Below are 22,486 nucleotides of genomic sequence, written 5' to 3' on the forward strand. Positions count from 1 at the left end.
AAAGGCGGACAGAGTCGGAAGGTTTGCGCTGAGTGCGAATGGACAACAGTAAAGTGAAGGGGAACGCGAGGGGGTTTGGCGAGCGTGGGAGAGGAGAACCGGAAGAAGGACGATGGGCGGACTACCGCTGCTCGGCACTGGGTCGTCGTCGGCCGTGAGAGCTTCCGCTCGCACTGCTTCGTCTGCCAGACGCATCTTGGCCAGGCGCGGCGAGGTGGCTCTGGGGAGCAAAGGGCGCGGGAGCGCCGGCGAGTTCAGGGGACAGCGAAGGTGGGGCAGGGAGAGGGGACGCCTGCACTTTCGGGGACGAGGTCGAGCCGGCAGACTTGCGCGCCTTCTTGACCGAAGGCTGGTGCGACAGTCGAGGGGAGGTGTCGCCGGGATTAGCGATAGGAGGTGCGAGGGCAGGGCCGTGTGAATGGCCCTGTGAAGAGGGAGGAGCGAGGGTGGCAGTAGAGGGAGGCTGCGGCGAATGTGTTGCGGGAGTCACGTTCGGGGAAGCTGAAGGCGAACAGGTCAGCTTGGCATCACAGTGCTGACAAAAGCGGGACGCACGGGAGCCATCACGACCTTCTGCCCTCTTTCTTCGGGTCGAGCTACCCCAAGTCTTGCTCCGCTTGACCTTTCCGCCCTCCTTCGTATCCGCCGACTTGCGCAGCCGTCTCCGCTCGACGCTCTTCTCGCTTCCTCGCCTATGAAGGTCCTTCGCACCAGCAGCCGCCTTCTCCTGCGCCTGACGCTCGAGAATCTCCTGCGCAGCGATACTCTGAACCGCTTGAGGCGCACCAACCGCCTCGACTCCCTTGCGCTTCTGGCGCTCCTCGTCGACAGGCGGCTCAAGACCGAGCATGAAGTGCGCCTGCTGCTCGATGAGGAACTCGAGGACCTCCTTCCCTCGACCGTGTTCGCCGGCCTGCTCCTGCGCACCGCCAGCTCGTGCTGCTGCAGCAGCTGCAGCGACCGCGCCTGCGCTCCCGCTTGGAGGCGGCTTGCCTTCGACGAAACCGGGAAAGCCGAGCAGGGCGTTCTGGCCGCCGGAGCGGGAGGAGACGAGGCCGGGTTGGAAGACGACGGCGAGGTTCGAGGCGGTCATGAGGTTCTTGTCGGAGCAACGGGCAAAGACGGACAGAAAGTCGAGGAGGTAGAGGAGGAGGTAGCGAGAGGCGGGAGGGAGGAGCGAGATGAGGTGTCGGTAGGCGGCGATGGAGGCGGCGATGGGTTGGGGTTTCTCTGCGCGACAGCGTTTTAGCTCGTATGTATCTCGGAAGAAGAGAGCAGGACGTACGAAGGACGGCTGTAAAGTCGAGGTAGAGACCAGCAGGGATGACGGGTTCGGGAAGCGAGTTTAAGTACCGCCTCAGCACGCTCGCCGCATCGTGCACGCTGTACCCTGTCCAGTCAAAGTCCTTGCCGTAGCGAGGAGGCGTGTCGAAGACGGTTTGCAGCTGGTTGATGCGCTTGTTCGAGCCGGAAACGCGGAAGATGCCTTCGGTTTGAGTCGCTGCGGGTGATTACCGGTCAGCTCCATCTCAGCATGCCATAAAGCCTCCAACACAGCGCCTGTCCACGCTACAGCGAGTCTCGCAGCGAGGCAAGCGGACTCACCGGTCTCCTTGAGCATCATGCCGCACTTGGCGACGACGATTGGCACGTAGCCGTAGACGTACTGATTGCCGTCTCTGCAGGTCACAACGAGTTCGTCAGCATCCCCTCGGCCTCTACAGATCCGCGTTCGCTCCGTCAACATCCTCTCCCCGCATCCGAGGAGGGAAGGTTCGTCGAGGGCCCCAAAACGAGCGAGAGGACGTACGGCGCGACCATGGAGATTGCGACACTCGCATACTGCAGACTCTCCTCCAGCCTGACGCCAAACACGCGCCCGCGCCCGTCCTGGCCCGGCTCGAGCCCTCGTGCTGGTGGAGAGTACGGAGGGAGCGCTCCTCCTCGCGACGGCGCCTGCTGTTTCCGCTCCTTGGACTGTCCGAGCAAGCGAGAGAGCGCCTTGGACCACTTGAGCAGCGTCGTCTTGCTCGGCGGTTGGTCAGTGTCGCTCATCGCCGGCCCAGTTGATGAAGTCGACCTGCTGTCGAGGTGGGCGCTGGCGAGGCCGGAGCTGCGCACGTCGGGGATCAAGCAGTCGAGCAGCACACCGCGAGCAGCGTCTTCGGCACTCTGAGTCACGAGGCGAGATGGAGTGTAGGGAAAGCAACTTCGCCATGACGCTGCGAGAGGAGGCCAAATTCGAAAGCGTCAAACGAAGGCCCGTAGGCTGTAGCGATGGCGCAGAGACGTTGCATGTACAACAACAGTCGAAGCAAATCTACCCGGAGATGATGCGGACGCCGCCAAGTTCCCGCACACCGAAATCCTTCTCCCGTTCCCACCGCTCAGACGGACAGCCCACGAACATGCGGCTGACGGACAGCTGGAGGTGCATGGCGAGAGCATGGATGTAGTCGGGCGTGAAAGGCGCGCGGAGAAAGACGAGGTCGATGGTGATAGACGGAAAGGCCTCGTCGAGAATGCGCCAGTTGGGTGTGAGTTCGCTTGGGATATCGTCTAAATCGTCTGCTCGAACGTCGCCGTGTCCGTCTTGCGGTACTCGTGCAGCTGTTATACTGGTAGAGGTGACGGTCGCTCCGCCCGACGACTCGACCGCCTCCTCCTCGCCGCTGTCGACCTTCTCGGCTTGAGCGGCCGGATTCGAAGCCGACTGCGGGCCGTAGAAGTGGACGAGCTTTATCCTCGACGTCGTCTCGTTCTTCTGAACATACAAGATCCGCTCAAAAAGCGTGTTGATCTCGTCACCCTTGACGAAGAGGACCACCTCCTTCCCCTCCTTTGCCTTGGCCATCATCCTGACGCACCATTCTGCTCCACGTCGCCATCCAAGGCCGTGCTCGCACACCCACCGAAACACGCGCAACCAGCGGCCCCATCTTGCCGCCGTCCACAGTGCGAGCGTGAGGACGCACATGTAGGCTGCGAAGTAGCCGACTGAAGTGGGGTTGAGCGAGATGACGCCACTGATGAGCGCAAGTGCGAGGAGGAGCGTCGAGACGGTGAGGAGGAAGGGCGTTCGGCGGGCGAGGCGGGGCATGGTTGGGCGGTGGTACTGAAGGAGGAGGAGCGAGACGGGGTAGAAGGACATGACGGCGAGGAAGACGATGGCAAACCTGTACAGGGCAAGGTCATGAGCGCAATGCAAGCTGACGTTATTCGGAAAGGACCCACATGCTCGACACGACATTGAGGCTCGCCCCGCTGCTCCCGTACACAATGATGCAAAGCGCCGTGAAAAGTGCGACGGCAAAGGCCGGTACGCCAGTCACGGGGAGCGGTTTGAGGAGAGCCTGCGGCAGCAAGCCATCACGCGATAGGCGGTGAAGAAGGGCAGTGGCGGAGACGAGGCCTGCGATATCGAAGGTCAGCGCAGGTCCAAAGCTCGATTTGCTGTGTCTGCTGAACTCACCTGCGAGGACGGTTGCCGCAAGAATTAGAACCGCATCCACCGTCACCAAGATGCTCAACCAGCCCCCGGCGCTCGTCCTCCCAAGAGCTCCGAGGACGCTTGGTACGCCAAGGATCTCGTCCAGAGGTAAGACAGCGAACGTGCAGAGGAGCAGAGGCGCGTTGATGACGACTGCGATATACTGGAGGGAGCGGAGGACTGTCGGGTAGACGTGCGAGGCGGGGCGGAGGGAGGAGCAGTAGTCGGGGGCGGTCTCGAAGCTGCAGCGAATTTTAATTGTCAGATGAGCGCAACAGAGGCCGGAAAGCAAAGTGCTCACCCAGTGACGCCTAGGAAAGCGATGCAGATGCCTTGATAAATCGCCTTCGCAATCTTTTCCGCACTCCCGACTTGACCAGCATGCCAATTTGCTGCAAGCGTCGAGTTACCGTTCCTCGCCCAGTGGGCGACGGACGCGAGCATGAGGATGGCGAGTGTAAGCAGCTGCAAGACATCAGCGCATTGCTCACTTGACGACGGGACCACGGCAAAGCTCACGTGAATAGTCAGAGTAGCTAGCGTGACGCTCGCCGAGCCCCTCATTCCAACGAGCCCGATCCCAGCAATCCCAAAGAGCAGGACCATCGTGAGCCAGGTCTCGCCGACGCCGTGCTTGGCTTGCTCGACGATATAGCTCGAAGCTGTCGCTGCAGCGACAACCGAGGTGGCGATGTCGTCGAGGAGGGTAAGAGAGGCGCCAATGAGAGCGAAGGAGACGGAGGTGGAGGTGTTGAGCCTGTCGCAAAGAGGCATCAACTCGAGAATTTCCGTCGACGCGAGCAAGGCTGTGACTTACAGGTAAGCGTAGTTGGCACCTGATATTGGAAAAGCTGCCGCAAGCTCCGCCATAATGGGCCGCCAGAAGGCAAGAAGGAGGGTTGCGACGAAGAGCGAGATTGGCGAGCTGCGGACAACAAGCCCAGGTCTGTCAGCTCGAGTCGCTCCACGGCTGTCTAGATATCTCCAACGCAGAAGCGCAGTCACGTACTAGACAGTTGCGACGCTGACAAGGGCGGGAAAGGCATAAAGAGGACTGCTAGCGACAGCCACGCCGGCCACGCCGCTCGCGAGCCTGAAGTTGGAATCAGTCTAGTGACCACGCGGGTCGTCGCGGAGACAAGCTGGACGTACCATGACCCAAGCGACCCGTCTCCATCCCTTCGCATCTGCTGCTCCCGCTCGCGCCTAGCGTGCGCCACTTCCTCCCCCGTCAGCTCGACATAGCTCGAGTGACCCCATCCAGAAAACTCCCATTCGTTCGAGAGCTTTGGTGGGTCTTTGGAGGGGGTCGCGAGAGTCGAGGCGGGATCTGGGTCGGGCGAGGGGGACGGATACGAGCTTGAGGCGGTGTGATGGCGCGGCAGCTTGAGCGAGTTTGCTGCAGAGCGAGTCCCTGAGAGCGCACAGCACTTTTAGATAAATACAGCGGTTGGAAGAGAGGCCAAAGGAGCGGGACGCACTGTTCTGCCTCCTTACGATCTCCAGGTACTCGCTTTCGGCGTACGACGGTGCAGGTCCGCTGTTTTGCCGAGTTCTCCGCTGCCTGACGCCCTCGCCTGTTCCCGCAAAGCCCGTCGTCGTGACGACCACCTCCTGGACTCGAGCTGATGATGAAGAAATGTCCAGCGGCGACAACGGGTGCTGGCGGGTTGGAGAGGTCGGCAGCCGGCTTGCAAGTCCTGCCATTAGGCAGTAGACGTGCGCTAAGCGGCTCTTGGCTGATGCTGAGCGAGTTGTCGAAGGTTGACTTTCAGAACCCTCTCCTCCAGCGGGTTGTCCTCCTCCTTCACGCTCGCTCTCGCCTAATCGCTGCAGAGCTTTCCTTTGACTGCTCGGCTAGACGATAGTGGCACGCCGACCTGCCAGCGCGACGTTCCACGCCTTTCCACGTCTCCCCACCTTCGTTGTGTAGCCGGTCCGTCGGCCGACGAAGACACGCATCCCGTCTCGCTCTTTTCCTCTCCTCTCCGCCTCGAACGACGATCATGACGGCCACGACTGCGGCGACGCCGACTGCCGCCCCTGCTCTCCAGCTTTGCGTCAAGACGCCGCTGGTCTTCTCCCCCTCGCTCTCTGCAAAAGCAGGATGGTGAGTCACTTCGCCTCTTCCGCGACGATGAAGGCTAACCTCTCTATTCGCCCGCAGCCGCGTCTACTTGAAGATGGAGTCCACCCAGCCTAGCGGGTCCTTCAAGATCCGGTGCGCCTTGCCGTCTCCTCCCTTCCATCCTTCCCCTACGCTCACCCCGCTTGCGCGCAGCGGTATCGGCCACGTCGCCTCCACACTCGCAGCAGAAGCTGCCTCCAAAGGTGTCCGCGCACACCTCGTCTCCTCGTCTGGAGGAAATGCCGGGCTTGCAGCGACACACGCTGCGCGCGCTCTTGGACTCGAGTGCACGATCTTTGTGCCGATTACTGCGAAAGCGCATGTGCTTGAGAAGCTCAGGGCGGATGGGGGGGATGTTGTTGTGGGCGGGAGGCACTGGGCTGAGGCGGACGCCACGGCGAGGGAGTTTGTCGAGAAGAAGGAAGGAGCGTGCGTCTCGCTTACTCTGCCTCGCATGCGGAAGCTGCTGATTAATGTCCGTGCAGCATCTACATCCACCCCTTCGACCACCCGCTCGTCTTCGAAGGCCACTCCCGCATGATGAACGAAGTCATCGAGCAGATGGACGAGCTCCAAGCGGGAAAGCCGGCGGCCGTCGTCTGTTCCGTCGGCGGAGGAGGGCTCATCTCGGGTGTCTTTACCGGTCTCAAGGCGGTTGCGCCGCACGGTGAGTTGGCATCTACTCCCTTAGCTCGGGGAGCGAGCTGACGACGAGTTTCCCGGCGCAGTCCACGTCGTCGCATGCGAGACGACCGGCGCAGCCTCCTTCCTCGCCTCCCTCCGCTCCTCCTTCTCCTACAACCCTCCGTCCGTCGAGCTCGTCCGCCTCGACAAGATCGACTCCATCGCTTCGACGCTCGGAGCAGTCCAAGTCGCTGAGACGTCGGTCAAGCTTGCGCTTGAACACGAGGGCGGGGTGAGCAGCGTAACGATGAGCGATGCGAAGGCTATAGACGCAGCGAAGGAGTTCCAGCGTCTGTCCTCTCCCTCCTTTCGCTCCTCCTCTCTCGACTGACGAGATCGCGACCGAGCAGTCGACCACCAATACCTCCCCGAACCAGCCTGCGCCGCGGCTCTCGTCCCACTCTACACTCCTTCCGTTCTCCGCTCGCTCTTCCCCTCGCTCTCCTTCTCGACTCCCGGCTCTCCCCCTCCAGCAGACGCACCGGCGGTTGTGGTAGTCGTTTGCGGGGGGAGTACGATGACGCTCGAGAATTTCGTGGGCTACGAGAACGAGTTTGAGGGAGCGGAGAGGGGGGTGGTGAAGGTGTTCCGAGGGGGCAAGGAGCGGGTTGAGGAGGAGGTTGAAGCGTAGAGGAGCGAAGGAGCGTATCTTTATCGACTTGGAAAGGCGTGCGAGTAACGAGCCTGAGGATGCAGTCGGAGCCATACGTCTAAGATACCCAAAATCGAGCGAGCGACCAGCGCCCACCGGAAACCCTCTACACCAGAGAACCCAAAAGATCAAACCCGCTCCCTCCCGCCTAAGCCCAACGCACCTTCACCCCCCTCCGACCCAACACACTCCTCATCTCCTCCGCGCCCTCTTCCTCCCTCTTCCCCCGCGCCAAAATGACCGACCTCACGCCCTCACAAACCTTGTCCTCCCCCTCGCGCTCAAACGCACGCTTGATGTACCAGCACCCGATATCGAGCGTCGCGAAGTCCAACTCCTCCACGCCCTTCGGAACCGCAGCGAGGACGTCTGTCTCTTCGAATACCGAGGGTGCGAAGGGCTTCGTGAGAGCGTACGAAGGCTCGTAGATCTCCAACGTCCTCAGAGGGACTCCTGACCTCCCCGCATGCGCAAGAAGGCGCTTGACCCGCCTCAAACAATGCGCGTCTTCCCTCCCCCCGACCAACCCAGGAAGAGGCCGGATGTACCTCTCCGCCAGCGTCAACGTCAGCCTCTTCAATCCCTTGAAGGCTTCGAGGTCTTGAGAGGTTTGGGAGGAGATGGGCAGGTCGAGAGAAGTTAGGGTTGAGGTCGAGCTCGAAGTGAGGAGATGGAAGTGCGAGGGGTGGGGGGAGGAGCCGGAGTCGAAGCGCTTGAGGCGGAATGTTGGGCGTACGGGGTGCGACGAGGGGGAGGGAGAGGGGGATGAACGACCGGAGGAAGGAGGGGAGGGGGTCGAGACGCGTGCCGGAGGCGAGGCGGGTACGCCAGGCGTAGGGAACTCGATATAACTCGCAATGAGCGTCTCAAGGTCCGGTAACCTCGCCAACAGGCTGTACAACGCATGGGACTGGTCTGCCCTCAGGTACCGCAGTCCCGGCCACTGACTCGCGACGAAGTCCGTCAAGTCTTCGAGGAGGGAGGGGTCGAAGCAGTGGTACGAGAGGTGTGTCACGCCCTTGCAGGCGGCGAGGACGTCCAGCAACCTCTTGAACTCCTCCGCGTCGAGCTTCCCACCAGAGAGGGTAAGGTGCCTCACCCGTTTCGGGAGGTCCGGATTCGCCTCAAACGCATCCAACACGCCCTCCCTCGTGCGCGAATCGAGGTAGATGTTCCGATAGAGGAGCGGGATCGAGACGGCGTTCCAAGTGCGGTTAACGCGTGCGAAGCGGGCTAGGTTGGGCGTTCGAAGGGCGTGAGAGGGGGAGAGGAGGAGGAAGGTGTCGAGGATGTCGGAGATCAGTTCGGGTGGGAGGAGGGGAGGGGACATCGTCTGTGCGAGGGGGGTGTGCGGTGCCGAGGAGAGGAGGGGGTCGTCGAGTGAGTGCTGTTCTGTTCCGGCCGTGCGAGATGCATTAGCTTCCATGCAAGCCCACAGATCCTGTCTCCTGCGCGTTCCCAGTACGCACCTGTGCTGGAGAGCGAGTGAAGCTCGGCCGACCGGTCGGCGCGATAAGAGCGTTTGAGACGGGGGGCCGGTCGAGGAAGCGAGGAAGCGGTGCAGTCGAGAGTCGCGTGTATAGACCCGTGGTTAGAAACGAGCGTGTCGAGCGTGCAAGAGAGCGTTCGAGAGTGTTGCGGACAGAGGGAAGCGAAGGCACAACGGGGACCACCCTCAGCTTTTGAACAAGTCAAAGGGACGAAGAGGTCTGGACCTTGGGAAGCTGCCCAGGCGCGAGCCGCGCATAGTGTCGGCGTGCTCGACGGTGGGTCGCGGAGAGCAGTTCGCATCGCCAGGAGCTTGGAAGCATCGTGTGCGCGAGTGAGGCGGTTTGAGAGCGAAAAGACGGGTGAAATGGGTGAGGTGAGGAGTAGCAGGAAGGGAGGAATCGCGAGTGCTAGCATATGCGAGTGGTCGCAACAGGTGCGGTGTCGTCATGTAGCCCTGTCAGTTAATGCACAGTCAGCTAGAGTGCGCGAGGGCGGTGAGAGAAGAGAAACGAGTTGCTCATGAGCAAGTCCGCGTCCACCCACCTTCATCCCACCCAGCGCGCTCCGTTGCTGCGTCAGGCGTGCATCTCAGTGCAGTGACCGAAGTCTCCGTGGTCCGTCGACGGTGTCGGTGTCCGTTCCGTTCGAAGGCGAGGAGAGAGCGAGAGGCGAGCGTGTTGTAGGTGACGCAAGCCAGCGGTATTGCCACGGCACGAGCGGGAATCGGCGGGTGGGTAGCAGTGGCGGTAGAGTGTGTGGCAGCTGTGAGCGAGTCGACCAGCCCCGTAAGTCCAACACAGCGAGATGGTGGGCGAGGAGGAGAGGACGCGAGCGAGGGATCGAGAGTTGGGTGCGATTGATCGAGGCAGAAAGTAGTGAGTTGACGTGGGTGCCAAGCGAGAGTTTCGCACCTTACTGCCACGATCTGTAACTCTTCAACCGGGTGCACGCGACTCGTCTCCTCCTGCTGCTCACTCTCACTCTCGCTGCAGGGATCGCTGCCAGGGATGCTGGCCAGAGGCTACTCGCGCGAGGAACACGACGCACTCTTGAGCTTGTTCGACCCGCATATCTACACCCGCAGACGAGCAACCGCACCACCCGCCACCTACCCCACCTCCTTCGCCGCAGACGACCGCACACCCACCCACAGACACCGGCGCACGGCCAGCATCGCATCCAGCGTCACGTCCTACTTTGCAGACAGGTGAGCACCATCACCCAGTCGAACGAGCGAGTTGAGGAGACTGACCCGGCTCTTCTCCCTCGACCACGCGGGCACAGGCTGCACATCCCCTCTCCCCGCCCCAGCAGGCCAGCCAGCGTCCTCTCCAAGCCCCAACTCGCACCGCTTCTCTCCCTCCCAAGCGAGATCCTCCTCCACATCCTCGCCTTCACCCTCCCCCCGTCCCACACTCGCTGGACAGCCCGCGATCGCGCACACACCCTCGCGACCCTCGCGCTCGTCCATCCCGTCTTGCGCAACTATGCCCAGAACGAGCTCTTCTCGACGGTGTACATCGCGAGCGATCGCACCGTCGAACAGTTGACCCGCTTGACGTGTTTGCCCAAGAGTCGCGGGCAGGAACTGGGCAGGCGGATCACGAGGCTTGTTGTCCATGGGAGTCTAGGGACGGGAGACGGAGGGAAGGCGCTTGCCAAGCTCGTGCAGCAACTTGTCGGGCTCGAGTCGCTCCACCTCGAAGACTTGGACGGCCTCGAGTTGCGGGCTTTCCTTCTCCATCCGAGTGGGTTCCTTCTCTCTCGCTTATACTCTTGTTCCCACTGACCCGAATTGTACGTGCAGCACTTCGGACGTTCTCAGCAAGCCGCTGCGGCTTCCGCTCGCGTTTCCGCGCCGTCGCCTCCTCCCGCCCCTCGCCCATCACGTCCCTCTCCCTGACGACTTGCACCGGACACCACGACTCCTTCTCCGGTTTCTTCCTTCCCAGCCTCTCGACACTCGCGATCTGGGACATCTCCCTCCCTCCGCCTTCGCCCCTCGCCGTCTGGGAGCCGAGCGAGGCTTTCCGCACGCTAGCGGCGGAAGTTGGCGCGCAGCTGCGAGACGTGACGGTTGACGAACACCACTTCAACTACCTCTTTCCCCTCCCGCGCCTCGCTCCCCAACGCCAAGTGGTCCTGCACCGACTGTGTATCATCAAACTTTCCCTCCTCCCTCTCGCGATCGACCTCCTTCCCCTTCCTTCACCATTCCCTTCCACCTCGTTCAAGGGACTGAGGGAACTTCACCTCGTCCCGCCTCCGTCCTTCTTACCCGCCTCTACCTCGGCGGAGAAAGCCGATACACACTTCTCTGCCCTCCTCGCGCCGTTTCACCAACTCGCAGGCCGCGGGGCCGGCTCGATTCACCCCGCGCTGAAGGGGTTGCAGACTCTCACCCTAGACTGGAGGTACGGAGTATGGGAAACATCAGGCGAGGGAAGGTTGAAGAGGTTGAGAAGCGTTTGTGAGAAACTGGGAGTGGAGGTGCGTGTTGGGAGGGAGGGAGAGGGGGAGGACGTGTTTGGAGGTGGGAGGGGGGTGAGGAGGGGGATGGGGAGGAGGTGGAGGAGTCAAGGTGGACTTTGATGGAGGAGAGGAGGAGGAGGAGCTTGTTGTTGGTGTTGTGTAGGGGAGGGAGGCGGGTTCGGCTCGTGTAGGCTTTGTTCGTTGTATCACTCTCGCTGTGTAACCACTCGCAACTCTTGTTCAATCACCCAGCTCGTGCGCGACGAGAGGGAGTCGGGAGCCTCTCGTTTCGCTTCGCTCGGATCCGTCGTCGCTTTCGTCTCTTCCTCGCTTGAGCCGCACTTCGCTTCTCTCCTTCTTTGTGCATTCTGTAGTATCGCTCATTCACTTGAGCGCCTCCGACCTCAGATTCGCCCGCCGCTCGCCCTCCCCACGTGCGCCTCAGCCGACCCTCTCTCTTTCTCCCTTCTTCACCTCGCACACTCACGCACCGGGACCGCCGCATGTCCCACGATGCTTCCACCTCCTCAAACAACGCACTGAAGGCGCCCACTAGTCCTGCGACGCTGCTTAACGAGCGGAACGAGGTCGAGGCCGGTTCATCAGTGACGGACGAGGAGCGCGACAGAGCGGCTGGGGGAGGGACGGCGGGGGCGGAGGGAGATGAGAGAGGCGAGTTTGGCGGAGAGGAGGAAGAGGAGGGTGAGGGACTTATGGGCAAAGGAAGGGAAGGGGCGGAGGAAGTGGAGGAGGAGGACGAGCGGGATGCGACGCCGAGGGCTTCTCTCGAGGTTTCCTCCCGCTTGTCAGAAGCGGCGGAGGGTGTACCGATTCGCCAGACGTTGGAGGATGAGCCAGCGTCTTCTTCTCCGACTTCAACGACGCCCGTACAATGGACCTTCGTTCCCTCTTCTTCTTCGCCTCTCTCCTTCTTTCCACTCGCCTCGCCCTCCTTAACCTCGGTCTCCACATCCACCACCCAGCAGCGCCTAACCGACCCTCCCACACCTCTGGCGGTCCCAGGCGGCTGGTCCTCCTCGCGCTGGACCGACGCTCCTTTGCGTTGGCGGGTATTGGCGAAGGGGAAGGGTCGTGCGAGCTCAGAAGAGGGTGAAGGAGAAGACGAGGACGAGGATGAGGGACTGATTCTACCGCCGCCTTTTCTGGCGGACGATTCGCCGAAAGAAAGTTTCGATGGTCCGTCCCGCTCGCTTCCCTCCCTCCCTCCTCCTCCCTACTTTCGTTCCACACTAACTGCCTGACGGCGCGCAGGCCTCCTCGGCGCCCGCACTTCTCGCCGCCTCTCCCGCCTCGCACGCCACCACGCCCGCCTCTACGCCCAAGGCCGTGCTCCGCCGCCTCCGTTCCCGCACAATGTCGTCAAGGCGGCGGGGAAGATCGTTAGGTTGCTTGGACCGCCGGGGGGATACGAGACGGGCGGGGTGGGGTTGAAGGGGAAGGAGGAGGAGAGGGAAAAGAAGGGAAAGGGGAAGGGGATATCCCTTGACCAGGCGGCGCAGATTGTGGAGACTGCGCTAGGGAAGGAGGGCGCGGAAGAAGGCGGAAGACAGGAGGAGCGGCAGAGGAGGAGGGTCAAGAGGGCTGAGAGCGGGTTGAGGGCTTATGAGATTGGAGTTGAGGTTGGAAGGAGGGTTGCGGGACGGTTGGAGAGGCATAGGAGTAGGAAGGGGCAGGCGGGTTCACAGCCCACCGCAGAGCAAGAGCGGGAGCACGGTTCAGGGAGGGCGGAATCGCTCGTTGCCGTTACGCCGGCGCAGCTCCTGGGCGTACCGCCGAGTCCGTCGTCCTCCGACGTCTCGAACAAGCGATCGCCACCATCTCGGCTCGCCTTTACGGGCGACATCGACGACCTTTCGCCTCTTCCGCCCGCCGCGCCCGCTCTTCGTCCTCTCAGCATCCTCGACCTTCCGCCTCTCCCGACTGTCGCGACTCCCTTCAACCTCGACCCTTCGTCTCCCGACGACTATTTCGCCTTGCAGAGACGCAGAACCAGTATCTCTTCGAACTCGCCCGCGAAACTCGCCGCCTTTGCAACACCTTCGACTCCGAAGACCCCCTTCATTCTCCAGCCTCTTCCGAACCCGTCACCCATGCGAACAGCCCTGCTCGATTGGATCATCTTCTTCCTCATCGGCTCGCCTCGACCGCCCTCCGTCGCAGGACTCGACACCTCCCTCGCAACAGTCGGCGGGCTGATCGGCGTCCTCGTCCACTCGCTCGGGTTCCTCTTCTTCGTCGTTTACCACCTCACCGCCCTGCTTATATCGAGCTACGGCGCCCTCCGTGCGACCGCGGTCTTCCTCTACTGGGCTGGGTTGAACTTAAGCGGGCGGACGGAGGTCAGCAAGGCGGTGGTCGAATACTGGCGGACGTGTCGGGTCGAGTGGGACAAGGTGGTTGACGAGGAAGGAGAGGATACGGTCTCGGTGTTTGCGGTCGTGAAGGGTGTGCTGGAACTGGCGGCCCTGCATCGGAGTGAGTTTGCGTCGTCCTCCCCGTCGTCCGCTACTGAACTGACTTCGGCCTGCAGCGACTCGACGACGCTGGCTTCAGGACGGACCTGGCCGTCTCAAGCTGCTAAATGGCGACAAGGACGCGCCGACTGGACTTGCGACGCCTCGCTTTGGTCCGCTTCGTCGCCGACACAGCGTTGACCTCGAGCGGCCATCCATCACACAGCGACAGCAGTCCTGGCGATGGACGAGCAACGGGGGCGAAGAAGACGGCGAAGGACTCGTCGTGACTGGCCACGAAGGCGGAGTCTTGCAAGGCTCCATCATCTCGCACGAGGAGCCTCACTTCTTCGCGATCACGCCTTCGCAGCGACCGAGAAAAGCGTCTCCCAACAAGCGTGCATCGATCAACCAGCTGCTCGAGGAGGAACCGCCGCCGCTCGACCTAGCAGAACCCGGACCTTCCCAACTTCCTGCTTCGCCGCCGTTACAGCCCATCGACGAACGCGAAGACCCCGTCGCCGACCTCGTCTCGCTTATCAAGCGACACTGCCGGCTTTCCACCGCTTCCTACGGCCTGCACACGATGTTGCCCTCGCCTCCCACTCCGCTCCTCACGCCTTCTGGTCAAACTCTGCCGCATCGTCTCTTTGCACACCTTGGCGGATTGGCGGACCACCGTAACGTCCTGCATGTCGCGCTGCAGAAACGGTACACCGGTATACCAAGCGTCGAGGACGAGATCGAGGCGACCTACGCGCCGCAGTTCTACGTCCTGCGGGACGACTTGCGCGCAGAGGTGGTTGTCGTGATTCGCGGCACTCAGTCTCTGGCCGACGTGTGAGTCGCCCGCGCAATGTCGGCGTAGTCACGCTGACCGTCCAAACTGCAGACGAACCGACCTCGACGGCTCGCTCATCCCGCTCGACCTGCCAGCTCCGCCAACACCCCTGTCAAGCAATCCCGCAAACGACTCGTCCACAGCACGTTCACCGTTCCGTATCCACTCCGGCATCCTCGCAACTGCACGACACCTCCTCTCACCCAGCTCGACTTCTCCCTTGTACTCGAAGCTTGCCGCCATTCTTGCCGAGCATCCCCGTTACGGCCTCGTCTTCACCGGTCACTCTCTCGGCGCCGGGCTCGCCTCGTCGCTCGCCATCCTTCTTGGCGAGTACGATGAAGCCGAAAGGCGCTGGGTCGTCTCCGACTCATCGTCGCTCGCATCGCCCTCCTCGATGCCCTTCCGTCGCCCAATCCGGGCCGTCTGCTTCGCCCACCCGACAACCGTCAACGCACCGCTCTCGCGATACTGCGCCGCGCCCGACAATCCAGACGGCGTCCCGCTTGTCATCAACGTCAGTCTCGGCGCGGACGTGATCTGCAGGATGGGCATTCCGCAAGTCAAGGAACTCAGGCGAGCGATCGGGCGGCTGGACAAGATGCGAGCGAGAGAGGGCAGCGGGATCTTGAGCAGTCGACGGGAGTGGGCGAAGCTGGAGCGAGCGGTTGAGGAAGCGCGTGGCCAAGAGCAGGAGCAGCTGGAGCGCAAGAAGGACGAGCTAGAGGACCGAGCGTGGCGACGTCGGTGCGAAGCGGAGGGTTGGCTGGACGGCGGCGAGGCGGTCAAGGAGGAGGCCATCGACACCGCCATCCCGGCAGGACGGTGCTACCACCTCGACCACTTGCCCCCAGACGTTGAGATCAAGCGGCGGGCGGAGCTGCGGGAAGCCCGAAAGGCTGAGGGTCAAGAAACAGGCGCAGACGACGAGGACGAGCCGCTGTGCGCCTTGTACGAGGTGCGCGATCCGAGGCGGTTCTACGCCATGCCGCTGCTAGAAGCGGATCTTGTAGCGGCGCACATGCCGAAGGCGTACTTAGACCAGGTGGAATCGCTTTAGCCGCACATCTCTCCGTCGACCGCCGTAAGATAGGAAAACTACCGCCTCGTTTCGGTTGCGCCGAGGACCCGCCTCAAGCGACAAATTTCCTGCCCGTGAGCTTCTCGAAAGCCTCCTCGTACTTGGACCACGTCGCCTGGACGATGTCCTGCGGGATCTCGACCGGGTCCTCGTCGATTCCTCCGCCCTTCTTGCCGAATCCTCCGCCGCCCGACTTGAGCCATTCCCGCAGGAACTGCTTGTCGAACCCGACCATCTTGTTGCCTTCTGCCCATTGCTCGGCAGGCCAGAAGCGGGACGAGTCGGGGGTGAGGCACTCGTCGACGAGCGCGAGGACGGGCTTGCCGCCGGGTGTGGATGGAGGGAGGAGGCCAAACTCGAACTTGGTGTCGGCGAGAATGAGGCCGCGGGAGAGCGAGTGGGCTGCGGCGGTGCTGTACAGGGCGAGGGCGTACTGCTGGAGCGGCTCGGCGAGAGAGGGATCGGGGAGGTGTTTGGGGACTGCAGGACGGCGCCTCAGCATAGTGTTTACGCGTAAGGGATATGTGCGGCAACTCACGCTCGTTCGGGTGAATGTTAATGTCCTTATCGCCGACCTCTGCCTTCGTGCTGGGCGTGAAGAGGGGCGGGTCGAACTTGGACGACTCCTTCAGCCCTTCAGGAAGCTTGATGTCGTGCATGGTGCCGGTCTTCTGATACTCGGCCCACGCGGAGCCTGAAGGCGGAGAACGACGATCAGAGACGGCCATACCACGCACTCCTTCGGAAGACCGGGAACTTACCGGTGATGTAGCCGCGAACAATCGCCTCGACGGGCAAGACAGTCGCTCGGCGAACCCAGATTGACCGTCCCTCGAGCTGGTCGCGGTACTTCTGCACTTCTGCCGGCATCTCCTCAATCTTGCTCGTGATGACATGGTTCGGGATGTGCTTAGTTTCGGGCGCCTTCGAGAGGTATTCGAAGAAGAAGAGTGAGAGCTGTGTCAAAAGCTTGCCCTTGTTGGGGACGCCCTGCGGAGCGAGCCAGGTGAGCGGGAGAGAGCAAGGACGACGAGAGGAGCGCACCGTCTTCATGATCACATCGAACGCCGACACGCGGTCCGTCGCTACAAACAGCAAGCCCGACTTGTCCTCCTCGACCTCGTAAATGTCCCGGACCTTTCCCCTCGCCAACAATTTCAAGGTCGGGCAGTCTGTCTGAAGAAGCGCGGTCATTGCTGCGGGAAAAGCGGCGACGGTATCAGTCGATGGAGAGACTGTATTGAGAGCTGTCCAGAGGCAAGAAGCGCACTGTGAGCGGATTGAGCTGGTGAGGCAGGAGGCAACGTTCACGAGGAGGAGGTTGGTGGTTGACTCCCACCTCGCTCGGCTCGCTTGGGCTTGTAGACTGTACAGAGGCTTGCTAGACAGCTGTTGTACTCGGCCACCGCTTTGCAGTACTCCCGTCCCGCTGTCGCCGCTTCGCAGCTTCATCACTTCTCGACCTCGACCTCATCTCTCACCGGCCCCAAACCTCGCCAGGATGGGACGACACGGCAGGAACAACACGAGTCGAGCAGACTTCACTTATGCGGAGCGGCAGATGGCGCAGGGTGGCACGAAGCGGGCGCTGCTGGGTCGCGAAGCCATGAAGGACATCGACGCGTGCTCGCTGTGCCTGCAACATGCTAGGGACCCGAGGGTGTGCTCAGAGGGACATTTGTACTGCCAGGTGCGTGCGATATTCCCCGTCGCAGGGGTGTTGTCGAGCTAACTGGGCTCTATCCTCCCAGGAGTGCATCCTCACCTCGCTACTCGACCAGAAGAAGGACATCAAGCGACAGCAGAAGCTCCTCGAGCGGATGCGCGCCGAGTCGGAGGCCGAGATGGCTACCGCCCGCGCCGCAGCTCGCGAGCGGGTTCTCAAGGAGTTCGAGACGGCGCAATCCTCGCTCGGCAGCAAGACGACGCAGGGAAAGGTTTCGGCGACTGGCGCAGACGAGGAGAAGGTCGGGCCGCGAGGGACGAAGCGGACATTCGAGCTGGATGAGGACGAGATTGACCGCTTGACGAAGGAGGCGACGGACGAGGCGCTCAACCGGACGGCGCGCGAGATGGCGGACGCGCGGCGGGCCAAGCTGCCCAACTTTTGGCTGGTATGCATGCCTCTTGCTCCCGTACTTAGCGGCACTAACGTCGGATTCACGCAGCCCTCGCTTACGCCGACCGCAACGCCCGAAAGCATCATCGACACGAAGCTTCAAACGCTGTGCCACGCCTCAAAGCCGCCTCATCCTGTCAGCCTCAAGTCGCTCGTAACCGTCAAGCTCACGGAGGACCCGGAGGAGAAGAACAGGTCGGGCAACCCGACTGTCCTCTGCCCGAGTTGCCGCAAGACTATCACGAACAACGTCAAGGCTTTCGGTGCGCTCGCCGTTGTTCGATACCTCGTGTCTTCCGCTGACCCGCTGAGCTCTCGCAGCGCTCAAGGCTTGCGGAGATGTCCTCTGGTTCGTTCCGACGACGTTCGTTCCTCGAGCGCTCGCTGACAATGACGCCTCGCAGCTCGACCTGTGTCGACACGCTCTGCCGAACGGACAAGGTCTGCGCGCACTGCACCACTCCGGTCGACAAGAAGCTGCCGTACATCGAGCTGAAGCGGGAAGGGACCGGCTACGCTGCGGGCGGAGGTGTGCAGGTCGAGAAATTCGACGTGGCCTTCCAGGCCTGATCGTTCGCAATGCAGCAAGAATGTCTATACAGCCCGAAGAACCCAAGATCCGTCTACGGCGCCGTCCCCGAGTCTACTTCTTGCCGTAAGCTGGGAGAGACCGCTTCGGACCCTCGATCCGCCCCTCGTACTGTCCCTCGGCGTAGAGCCTGCTCTTACGCCTGATCTCTTCCGCGACCTCGAACCCGACCAGCTCCTCCCACTGCCTCGCCTCGTTCGTTCGCTGCGCCTTCAACTCCCTGACGACATCGACCAACTCGCCGATAGCCCGCTCGTCGATCTGGTAGTGTACGACGACCCGACCCCTCGGCGCACCGAGTGTGATGCCCGCCTTGTCCCTCGCGGCCTCCTGCAATTCAGTCATGGAGAACCCGAGAGGCTGAGGGTTGATCCAGACCATGTTCGTCTCGGTAGGCAAGTCGAGCTGCACTCCTTCGGCTGCGAGTGCGCGCGCGAGTTTCGTCGCGAGGTGGTGCGTCCGAGGGAGTTGGGGGAGGACCGTGTCGAGGCAGACTGAGGCGGCGAGTGCAAGCCCGCCCGCCTGTCGGATTCCGCCGCCGAATTGCTTGCGGAACCAGGTTGCGCGGCGGATGAAGTCCTTGGGGCCGAGGAGGACGCTGCCGACTGGTGCGCCGAGGCCCTTGCTCAGGCAGAGCGAGACGGTGTGAAACGGCGCGCACGCCTCGGAAAGCGACATCCCCGTCTTGGCCATCGCTTCCCACATCCTCGCGCCGTCGCAGTGCAGCGGGATCGAGAACGAGTCGAGCGCTTCGCGGAGGCGGACCAGCTCCGACTGGGGGAAGACCATTCCGCTCAAGGTGTTTTCGACGCACACGAGCTTGGTCGGCGCAACGTGGATGTCGTCATCGACGACGCACTCGTCGAGCACCTCTTCGACGGTCATGTGGTGTCCGTCACGGGGGTAGACGGCGTTGGTCGTTGCGAGCGAGTGGAAGGCGATTCCGCCGGCTTCGCTGATGTGGACGTGCGCGCGGTGGTCGGTTACGACGGAGTATGGAGGCTGGTGGAGGTGTGTCCGGATCGCGAGTTGGTTGGTCTGTGGGAGGGAGTGAGGGTGAGCGGGGGAACGGGTCTGAGGGAGAGAAACGAGACGCACCATCGTGCCCGACACGCAGAACAAGGCCGCCTCCTTGCCCGCCATCTCTGCGATGCGCTGCTCGAGCTCAATCGTGTCTTCATCCTCCTGCAAACGCGATGTGAGCAAGCATATAGCCTGGAGAGGAGAGAACCGCCAAACGCACATCGTACACGCTGTCCCCCCGCGACGCATTCTTCATCAGCTCGTACAGCTCATCCGTGGGGATCGTGATAGTGTCTCTGCGGCCCCAAACAAGCGAAAAGAGTCAGCTCTCGCGCTCCATCAACATTTCGCCATCCGACGAGCCCGTTCCCACACGGCCTCGTTACACCCGCGCAACGAGCTGGAAGGACTGCACGCACGTTCGGAAATCCCTCGAGACCTGCACGCGCTTTGCCTGGTTGCGCGCGACGCGTTCCTTCGACGAGAGGGGCGGACGAAGTGGAGGTGGTGCGGCGGACGAGGAGGAAGCCAAGCGGACCGAGGGGAGCGGGACGGTCATCGTGCGAGTGTAGCCAGTTCGTAAGTGTGAGGAGAGAGAAGAGCGTGCGAGCATCGCATTGCGCTCAGGACGAAAGGAAACCTTCGGCAAACGGCAAACCACTCGCCGCATGGTCTGCTCGCGCCGACGGCAAGGCGAACTTCGACAATCTCGCAAGGTGGGGCAGCCTCCGCACGAAGACACTCTCAACGAGCAAACGAAGCGAAGGCGCGGAAAGAGCAGGCGCAACCCGCGAAAAGGTTGAGAAGGTTGCACGAGTTGCAGTTCTGCCAGCGCGCTACGTGGGCTGCCAGTGAGCCGACGACAGCGACAGGATCTTGTTGAACGCGTCGTCGCGGCGGGCGACGCTCGAGAAGCGCCAGGACTGCGAAGAGGCGAGAGGTTCGGTCAAAGACGGCGAGGAAGGGACGTAGCGACGACTCACCCGCCCATCTTTGGCTGCGACGAGCAGTCCATCCAGCGCCATCATCCTTGTCTCCTTCTTGACGCTCGCCACGTCGTCGACGAGGATCACGATCCGCCCTTCGCTCATCGAGACGGTGTCGGCGGTCATCGTCGACGAGGCGATGGATACCGTGTCGGCTCCATCGTCAGACTCGGACGAGCTCTTTGACCGACGAGAAATGCGCCAGGCGAGTTTGCCGAATCGGCGGAGGCGGACGGAGGGGATGAAGTGGATTGCGCTGGAGGTGAGGCGGAGCGTGCCGGGTTTCGAGTCGTGCAAGGCGAAGAAGGCTGGTCAAGCGCACTTCGCAGTCAGTTCATATACTCTTCCGCAAGACAATACCGGCAAGGTACTCACAGCCAAGCACCTCCTCCTCCTTCCCAAGCGTGACCAAACTCGTCTCACTCCCACTGCGACTCAACGCCTTCCCACCCTTCTTGACCGCATCACTCAACGCCCTCAGCCTCCCATCCTTCACGTCCCGCCCAGCGCGCTTGATCGTCTTCGACCCCTTGAGCGGCCTGCTCCGTCCCTTGAGACTCCATAACGCGTACTCGACGTCCGTTGGTGCGCCGTGTAGGAGCAGCCAGTAAGGGAGGGTCGCGCGACGCCATGAAGGGTGGAGTTCGCGGATGCGCCAGAGGACGAAGACTTCGATGGCGAGCCAGAGCCAGAGGGACTTGTAGAGCAGCCAGGGGGGCGTGAGGAGGAGGGTGAGGCAGATTGCGGAGAGACGGAGGATGATGGGGATTGTTGACGGGTGGGAGGGGTGGAGAATGAGGCTGCCAAATGGGAAATCAGCCAAAGGAGGACAGTGAGAGACTGTTAGACGTACTTCTTGACCATCTCGGCCAGATCCGCCGCCTCATCCGTCCACATCAATACCTGAGGTCCCAGCAACGTCGTCAAGTTCCTCACAAGCCTGTAAAGCGAGACGTTCCCATCGCCCTCCTTCCCTCCCTTCGCTCGAGCAGGGTCGTAGTCCGGGTCGTTGACGTTGATGCGGGAGGCTGGAGGAGGTTCGAGGTCGGGGAGTCGAGTGGTGGTCGGGGCGGAAGGCGCGGAGAAGACGGCTGCGGAGGCGCCGAGACCGCGGGCGAGAGCCGAAGTCGCAGGCGGAGTTGGCGGCGTTGGCGGGGCGGTCGTCGGTAAGGAAGCGGACGAAGAGGACCGACTGCGTGACCGTACACGCTCAATCGGGTTCGACGACGAGCTGGATATCCCGCTGCTCGCGGCCATCCCACCGAGCATCAGCCCTGCTCCGAGACCCGCCGCGATAGACCTCTCCTCCTCCTCCTCCTCCTCCCGGCCAAGCCTCCCCCTCACATCAGCCCACAAGCCCTTAACTCCCTGCCCAGCCATTCCAAACACCGAGCTTGCCTTGAGCTGCTTGCCCAACTCCGTCGCATCCTTCGCTCGGTTCCTCCGCTCCTGGATGCGCCGAATTAATTCGTCCGTGGTAGGCGGGAAGAACCGCACGCTGAGGAGGTGGTAGAGAAAGAACGCGAAGGGGAAGAACAGGATGAGGTCGTGGAACCAGAGGAAAAGGTAGATCGCTGCCCAGGTACCGGTTCGTCGCGGGTCTTCCCACCGCCAGATCTTGCCAAGCGAGCCGAGCAAGAGGCGTTGGAGAACTGGAGGGGGACACAGGACGTAGAGGCGCTCAAGGTCGCCTTGGAAATAGCGGAAGGAGAACGAGTCGGGCGGGGGAGGCCCAACGAGGCCGGCGGGGAAGTTGTTGTGAACAAAGCAGGACATGTACTGCGAGGAGCAAACGGTCAACGAAGAGCCGAGCGATGCTCTTACCGCAACTCACGGCGACACCGTATCCTATCCAGTCCACCGCACCACCCTCTTCCTTCCTGTACGCCTCGACTTCCGGATACTCGACCGTCTCCGCATCAAGTCCCGCCACCTTGACATCCGTCAGATAGTCCCCGACACGCTGCAACAAGTCCTGGATCTCAAGATCCTCCAACTCTGCCAGTTTCGCATCCGCAGCAGTGGTCTCGCGGCGTAAAGGAGGCGGTCCGAGGGGTGTATTTGGCGAGGCGACGGGTTCTGGGTCGACAAAGCGGGCTGTGAGAGGGTGTCGAGGAGGTGGGGCTGTCGTTGGACTCGCATCGAGCGTCTGTAGGCGGTCCTCGACTGGAAGGGGAGGGGTCGACGGAGTTTCCGGCCGAGTGACCGCGATGACAGGCGTCTCGAGGGTCGCCGCCACTGGCAATTCACCCCGCTCTGTCGCAAGATCGTCCCCGGTCCCTCCTGAGTCTCCTGCCTGGCCTGCGACGGATGGATGCTGCGGCCGAGTAAAGGGTGAAGGGCCGGGGCGAGGGAGGGTGCGAGACGATGGGTGTCTCGGCGGGGGCGGCAAACTCGCCATCCTGAGCGTATTTGAGCAGTGCAAGCTCGCTCGAACAGCTCAGGAGCGTGTGGAT

At 62.2% G+C, this 22,486-nt stretch overlaps 10 protein-coding genes across 10 annotated transcripts; 4 read left to right on the forward strand and 6 right to left on the reverse strand.

Annotated features, from left to right (window-relative positions):
- Positions 1 to 121: 121 nt before the first annotated feature.
- RHTO_04167 (Rho GTPase-activating protein) lies at positions 122 to 2,055 on the reverse strand (the record flags this gene model as incomplete). The annotated part of the gene is made up of 5 exons (XM_016417835.1): positions 122 to 501; positions 556 to 1,230; positions 1,286 to 1,501; positions 1,606 to 1,679; positions 1,811 to 2,055. 5 exons carry the CDS (start codon positions 2,053 to 2,055, stop codon positions 122 to 124), a joined length of 1,590 nt encoding a protein of 529 aa, XP_016270751.1.
- A 265-nt stretch (positions 2,056 to 2,320) lies between these two features.
- On the reverse strand, positions 2,321 to 5,197 carry RHTO_04168 (amino acid transmembrane transporter; the record flags this gene model as incomplete). Its single annotated transcript, XM_016417836.1, has 9 exons — positions 2,321 to 3,176; positions 3,235 to 3,412; positions 3,473 to 3,732; positions 3,792 to 3,955; positions 4,010 to 4,247; positions 4,308 to 4,415; positions 4,500 to 4,583; positions 4,643 to 4,904; positions 4,972 to 5,197. The coding sequence occupies 9 exons, from the start codon at positions 5,195 to 5,197 to the stop codon at positions 2,321 to 2,323; spliced, it is 2,376 nt and encodes a 791-aa protein (XP_016270752.1).
- Positions 5,198 to 5,496: 299 nt separating this feature from the next.
- On the forward strand, positions 5,497 to 6,933 carry RHTO_04169 (L-serine dehydratase; the record flags this gene model as incomplete). The annotated part of the gene is made up of 6 exons (XM_016417837.1): positions 5,497 to 5,600; positions 5,658 to 5,711; positions 5,772 to 6,047; positions 6,104 to 6,285; positions 6,347 to 6,592; positions 6,653 to 6,933. 6 exons carry the CDS (start codon positions 5,497 to 5,499, stop codon positions 6,931 to 6,933), a joined length of 1,143 nt encoding a protein of 380 aa, XP_016270753.1.
- A 169-nt stretch (positions 6,934 to 7,102) lies between these two features.
- RHTO_04170 (uncharacterized protein) lies at positions 7,103 to 8,859 on the reverse strand (the record flags this gene model as incomplete). The annotated part of the gene is made up of 2 exons (XM_016417838.1): positions 7,103 to 8,346; positions 8,424 to 8,859. The coding sequence occupies 2 exons, from the start codon at positions 8,857 to 8,859 to the stop codon at positions 7,103 to 7,105; spliced, it is 1,680 nt and encodes a 559-aa protein (XP_016270754.1).
- A 593-nt stretch (positions 8,860 to 9,452) lies between these two features.
- RHTO_04171 (uncharacterized protein) lies at positions 9,453 to 11,037 on the forward strand (the record flags this gene model as incomplete). Its single annotated transcript, XM_016417839.1, has 3 exons — positions 9,453 to 9,652; positions 9,730 to 10,193; positions 10,253 to 11,037. 3 exons carry the CDS (start codon positions 9,453 to 9,455, stop codon positions 11,035 to 11,037), a joined length of 1,449 nt encoding a protein of 482 aa, XP_016270755.1.
- Positions 11,038 to 11,420: 383 nt separating this feature from the next.
- Positions 11,421 to 15,292, forward strand: RHTO_04172 (protein of lipase, class 3 family; the record flags this gene model as incomplete). The annotated part of the gene is made up of 4 exons (XM_016417840.1): positions 11,421 to 12,114; positions 12,190 to 13,413; positions 13,469 to 14,231; positions 14,284 to 15,292. The coding sequence occupies 4 exons, from the start codon at positions 11,421 to 11,423 to the stop codon at positions 15,290 to 15,292; spliced, it is 3,690 nt and encodes a 1,229-aa protein (XP_016270756.1).
- A 73-nt stretch (positions 15,293 to 15,365) lies between these two features.
- RHTO_04173 (phosphoribosylaminoimidazolesuccinocarboxamide synthase) lies at positions 15,366 to 16,507 on the reverse strand (the record flags this gene model as incomplete). The annotated part of the gene is made up of 4 exons (XM_016417841.1): positions 15,366 to 15,793; positions 15,852 to 16,007; positions 16,075 to 16,303; positions 16,358 to 16,507. The coding sequence occupies 4 exons, from the start codon at positions 16,505 to 16,507 to the stop codon at positions 15,366 to 15,368; spliced, it is 963 nt and encodes a 320-aa protein (XP_016270757.1).
- A 307-nt stretch (positions 16,508 to 16,814) lies between these two features.
- RHTO_04174 (zinc finger protein, nitric oxide synthase-interacting protein) lies at positions 16,815 to 18,002 on the forward strand (the record flags this gene model as incomplete). The annotated part of the gene is made up of 5 exons (XM_016417842.1): positions 16,815 to 17,003; positions 17,065 to 17,427; positions 17,482 to 17,695; positions 17,754 to 17,781; positions 17,837 to 18,002. The coding sequence occupies 5 exons, from the start codon at positions 16,815 to 16,817 to the stop codon at positions 18,000 to 18,002; spliced, it is 960 nt and encodes a 319-aa protein (XP_016270758.1).
- A 73-nt stretch (positions 18,003 to 18,075) lies between these two features.
- RHTO_04175 (threonine aldolase) lies at positions 18,076 to 19,603 on the reverse strand (the record flags this gene model as incomplete). Its single annotated transcript, XM_016417843.1, has 4 exons — positions 18,076 to 19,059; positions 19,120 to 19,206; positions 19,265 to 19,340; positions 19,464 to 19,603. The coding sequence occupies 4 exons, from the start codon at positions 19,601 to 19,603 to the stop codon at positions 18,076 to 18,078; spliced, it is 1,287 nt and encodes a 428-aa protein (XP_016270759.1).
- Positions 19,604 to 19,880: 277 nt separating this feature from the next.
- On the reverse strand, positions 19,881 to 22,431 carry RHTO_04176 (uncharacterized protein; the record flags this gene model as incomplete). Its single annotated transcript, XM_016417844.1, has 5 exons — positions 19,881 to 19,967; positions 20,028 to 20,338; positions 20,406 to 20,830; positions 20,884 to 21,809; positions 21,865 to 22,431. 5 exons carry the CDS (start codon positions 22,429 to 22,431, stop codon positions 19,881 to 19,883), a joined length of 2,316 nt encoding a protein of 771 aa, XP_016270760.1.
- Between the last annotated feature and the right edge of the window lie 55 nt (positions 22,432 to 22,486).

Source organism: Rhodotorula toruloides, assembly GCF_000320785.1.
Source record: "Rhodotorula toruloides NP11 unplaced genomic scaffold Scaffold26, whole genome shotgun sequence".
NCBI lineage: Eukaryota > Fungi > Basidiomycota > Microbotryomycetes > Sporidiobolales > Sporidiobolaceae > Rhodotorula > Rhodotorula toruloides.